The 5,067-nt window shown below is 36.6% G+C and overlaps 1 protein-coding gene across 1 annotated transcript in view; it reads right to left on the bottom strand.

The window, feature by feature from the left end:
• Positions 1-362: 362 nt before the first annotated feature.
• Positions 363-5,067, bottom strand: part of RIT2 (Ras-like without CAAX 2) — a gene marked incomplete at its 3' end in the record, with an annotated part of 98,892 nt that continues 94,187 nt past the window's right edge. The window contains exon 5 of the mRNA XM_010131931.1: positions 363-412. Coding sequence (XP_010130233.1) covers positions 363-412 — 50 coding nt within the window. The remainder of the gene's footprint in view (positions 413-5,067) is intronic.

The following is a 5,067-nucleotide window of genomic DNA, read 5'->3' as shown; positions in this document are numbered from 1 at the left end:
CTGAACTGAAAAGTAAAATCATTGAACAGAATTAGTTCTAACTCTAACTTGAACAATGAATCACATCTAGGAAAAGAATGGAAGAACCAACCCGTTTTGGTTTTGGTTTTGGTTTTGGTTTTGGTAAAGACAAACATCCTTAAATGCAAAGACACCCTCTTCCCCACTACCTCAGTGGAAACGTAAAGCAAATTTCAAACTTTCAGTGACTAACTATATATGACAGTAATGCCCAAAGGGTGGCCTGTGGTGCTGATGAATATCCTATACCAAGCACGTTGTTGGTGTTAAATTACAATGTTAAACATGCAGACACACACAAGCACACACAAAACCCCATGCATTTGTGTCAGTGCCTGTACCAGATAATTTTAAAGAATTGACAAGACATATTATTTTCCTCCTTATTAACCTTTTTGGATTACAGTAGATGGTAAAAATGACACAGATGGAAATAGAGGGAAAGAATGTTCCCTGAGCAAGAAAGGAAATAAATGCAGCAGTGAGAGAAGGGAAGTCCATCTTTTTTTTCTGTTTGAAACAACACCCATCAGGACAAGGTGAATGAAGATGTTTAACTGTATCAGGTCCAATACTGCATAATTTCAAATAAACACCATACCATACACTGACTCCCAGACTGGATTTGGGCTTCTGGTCAGTAAATCTATGTGGTTAATACTATAAATGCCTGACACTGATATCTGGATTGTGGCATTTAATAGACATTTAACATCTTGAGTTTCAACTGTACTAATGTGCTTTAATGCCATTTTATAGGTAATTCGTTGGACCTTCTTGACCTCACTATGCTATGTCAAACATTTTACTCTGAGATATATGTAGATTCTATACTCTAAATATTTGACCCTGTAGATGAGAGATCGGAAGTTTCCAGAATGGACATAATACAGAAATATTTTCCCTTTCATTTCCTTTTTCAAATGGGTTTGTTTGGGTAAAGGGTTTTGGGGTTGTTTTGGTTTGGTTTTTTTTTTCTTTGCTTGTCATGTCTGCAGAGCTTAAACAACATCACAGCATGTGAAGTTTACGTGCTGCTATTCTTAGCCAAGTTGCTAAACATGGATAAAAACAAGTCTTTCTAACTCTAATTCATCTGAGGGAAAAAAACCCCATGCATGAGTGATTAAGACAAGAATACAAATCTTCAAAGAACAAAGATGATTAAACCGATAAATCTTCTTTTCTTTAAATGTTAGGTCATTCTTTCATTGTTTGTCACACTGTGATGAGCTGTAATTAAATTCTGGCAAAATTTCTTCTTACAGGTGATTTGAGCTACTACTGCAAAAACACACAGTAAATTATTGTTGATACCAGGAATTCACATTTTTATATAAACAATGCACTCAGTAAATGTTGCCCCCTATATTAATCTGCCTCTTCACCAAGGTACTATCATTTTTACAAGGTTGCTCGTTACTGTCTCGCTTTCAGGAGAGCATCTTCACTCAAGTGCAGATTAACAGGAAAAACACATGTTACTTCCACTCTAATTAACCATACTCTTAAATAGATTCCTGAACTGTGTGGTAAATAATATATGAGTTGGGCTGAAACCTTGATCTTGCTGATGTGAAAATAGCAGCATGTATATAAAAAGGTACCTTCCCATTGCATGCCAATCTCTTTCACTTTTATGTGGCCCCATGGAGAAAATGAGGGGTTAAATCTTGAGAGATTGGAAATCATATTGCTTTAGGCATGGATGACAGAGAGGCAAAACTGTGCCCCAGTTAGTACTGCCTAATGTGGTATCTTCATGCCTCTCCCCTTCCAACACTGAGAACAGGCTGATGCCTGCATTGTGCACCATATGCCAGAGGATTCCTGGACAGGACAAACAAAGTTTTAAGCAAATAAACTGAAAATTAGTGAGGTGGAACTTTGCAATCAGACTGTTGGAGCACTGCACGTGACTTTTGGAGCAGGGCAGAAACTGGAGTGAGACACACAGAGATACTTCCTTACATCTTTCTCTACTGGTGAAAAATGAACTATGGAGTTCCTTCATGGATAATTAGCTTTCTTGAAAAATTTTGCTTTCCAGCACAGAAATCTGTACAATCTGCTAAGCTCTAGTCACCCAACAAATTAAACCACCGTGGTTATCCTTACAAGCTGTACCTCTTTGTGTAGTCAGTGTGTAACCAACGGGTTTCCCTCTGAGAGGCTAAGAGGAAGCAACAGCATCCTGAGCTTACAAACACTCTATACAAGGCTGGTTTTCAGAAGGCATGTGTGTGTAATTTTCCAACAGCATTTCTGTACTTTAGTAAAGAACAAAGATGCTATTGGGATAAAAAAGTCGTTGAAGTCTACGCAAGAGCTAATCTCTCATTTTACAGACCGAACAGACAAATTCTCATAGTCCGTGTTCACCTTAAGGAGCAATCTAGATCAAGAAGACAAGAGGTGATGGATTATCTATGTAGCTTTGTATTTCTCCTCCAAGGTGTTCTCCCACTGATGTCAAACGTGGCCACATCAAGTCAGGATTTGGACAAAAATCTGTGAGGTGGAGGGTGAAGGTAAAGCAGGTAGAGGTAACAAGTACTGGGAGACATTTAAAACAACGTGTTTCTATTTAATAACCCTAGCTGTGAAGTGTCTTTGAAGAACAATCCCCAGTGTACAATCCTTGCTACATGTCCTGAGTTGTCCTGCTTTGGATACGAGCAATTAGTTGCCTCAGTTTTTATCTCTGAATATTGAGGTTTTCTATTACAAACATTTTTTATCTGCAGTTCAGCTATTGTTTCTCTGTCATTTCTTATTTGTTCAGCTTGTTATCTGCATCTTAGTCCCCTTCAAATGTCTTCTGCTTTGTGTTGAAGGGATTACAGGGTTTACTGAATGGTTCACTAGAGGTTAACACAACTTTTAATTGAGAAATAAGCCAACAGTTTCATTGCAATTGTCTGTGTATCTGCATTTGCTGCAGTCAGGGTCATATGAAGCTGTGGTTTGAGGGGTTGTGTGGAAATATGAAAACATCATAATGACAAAGAAGTAAACTACGTACAAATGAACATTTGCTAGAAACAGTTGAGTTGATAATAATAGAACTTCCTTCTAAGAGACTGTAACTGCCAAACTGACTTACACAATTGCATTGGCATAAAAAGCACACACTTATTTTCTTTTTTTGGGGGTGCAAACACTAAAAAGATTTTATTTAAACAATATAAAGAAGAATTCTTAGGAAAGTGAATGACATGAAGGAAATGTTGAAAAATCAAAATCTATCAAAAATGCATAGAAATTAGAGGTGCAGCAGACTGTGACAGAATTTGGATACATGTTTTGGTAATGTAAAAAAGTGATTATCAAAGGTTTAACTGTTTTCTAAGGTAATAAGACATCATGACAGTTTCAGTAGTTTTAGGTTCAAATATTCAGACTACTGTCATAGCTCCATCAAAACAGCAAAAATAGCTTATACTATTCAGAATCTGAAAAGGTAACAAAAAACAACATGTGATGTCATGTGAGAAAGTCAATACGTAGGAAAGCGAATGTAAGGGATGATGGCAACTCCTTACAAATATAATTCAGCAGGCATTCAAGCACGTAAAATGGAACTGCATGGATGTCCATGGAAAATGAACAACCAAAATGACATCCAGATGGATGAATAAATTAATCTAAAAATTTGTTGCAACATTCAAATAGTTTTGAAGAATTTCCTGTTCTGCGCCATATTCTCCTCTGGCTTTTTCCCATTACTGATACCCACTATGCTTTTTGCAGTCTTTTAGAGCAAGCCTTTTTGAATGCATCTGAGACATTTTAAGATCCCAGCTCACATTGATCTGCAGAAGGGACCACCACCTAAGAACAACTATTTATCAGATTTCATTCATTCATAAACCAAAGGCAAGCAAAACATGCTTCAGAAGTTTATTCTTTAGTTAGTAGGAACAGTAACAATAGAACGAATCAGTGAATTTAGATTCTCAACTGAAAGGATGTCATAAACAATTTTGTTAGCCTTCCTCTCACACAAGTATTGCTGTATAAAGTCTGGGAAGCTAGTTGACTTTGCCTCCCGTTACAGTCAACCGAAATGTTTCTTCATGGGTAGATATATCTCCTTTTACGATACATTTCTGTGACGTGATAAATTCTGGTTTTCTGCATAGATCTTATAGAAAATCTGGCCAACTCCTTTAATCGGATCACTTTACTATGTCTATCATTATCTCAAATGTATACTGTTCTTTGTCAGTAAACAGCACAAAATGCAGTAGCCTTGACTTGCAGGTAAAAAGAAAGATCAGAAGAAACTATGAAACTTTTTGTTCTTTGAGTAGGGCACTGGCCTGAAAAATGGGAAATAAGAGTCTGTAGGCAACAGACTCTTCCACGCAAATGTCTTTAAGAGAAAATGGAACTGCTGATGGTAAAAGACATTTACAAATTTGAGAGCAATTTTAATTACAAAACCAAAAGAATTTAGCCTGATTCTATGTAAGAAGTCCAGAATACTGCAATTTCACAACTAATTGGAAAGCATCTAATAAATAATGCTTCATAGTCATGCACTGGAAAATAAAATGATATATGATGTCATATTCTTTAAGTATTTTAGGTGTCTTAGCCAGGCACTAGAAGGTATAGACTACCAGTCTACACCTTGTAGTCTATTAGACAAACCAAAACCAACACATTAGCTGTCCCAGACTCAACAGGTACTTCAAGGTTTTAGAAGTCAGCATGAAAATAAAGCAAATGTCAAAATGAGAAATCTAAAAGTTTATGCTCAGAGTATCTGATAATCAGTCAGCTCATCTTGAATGAATTCTGGAGTAAAACCTTACTGGAATGAGAGTATTCTGCAGGCAGGTGGTTCAGATCATGTGAATGTATTAAACTCTGGTAATGCTGCTTTGAGAATTATCTTACAGTATAATAAAACCTTAGAAAATACAATGAAGCCTCTGTAATTAATTTTCACTCCAAGTGAAATATTTCTCCATGTTAAAAAGAGATTTCACACTGATTTCATATTTCTTAGTGAAGGAGGGAGGCCGTTCAGGGAAA

The sequence above is a fragment of the Buceros rhinoceros genome, unplaced genomic scaffold, assembly GCF_000710305.1.
Source record: "Buceros rhinoceros silvestris isolate BGI_N320 unplaced genomic scaffold, ASM71030v1 scaffold3432, whole genome shotgun sequence".
NCBI classification, from domain to species: Eukaryota; Metazoa; Chordata; class Aves; order Bucerotiformes; family Bucerotidae; genus Buceros; species Buceros rhinoceros.
This window is presented reverse-complemented; position numbering and strand designations above follow the sequence as displayed.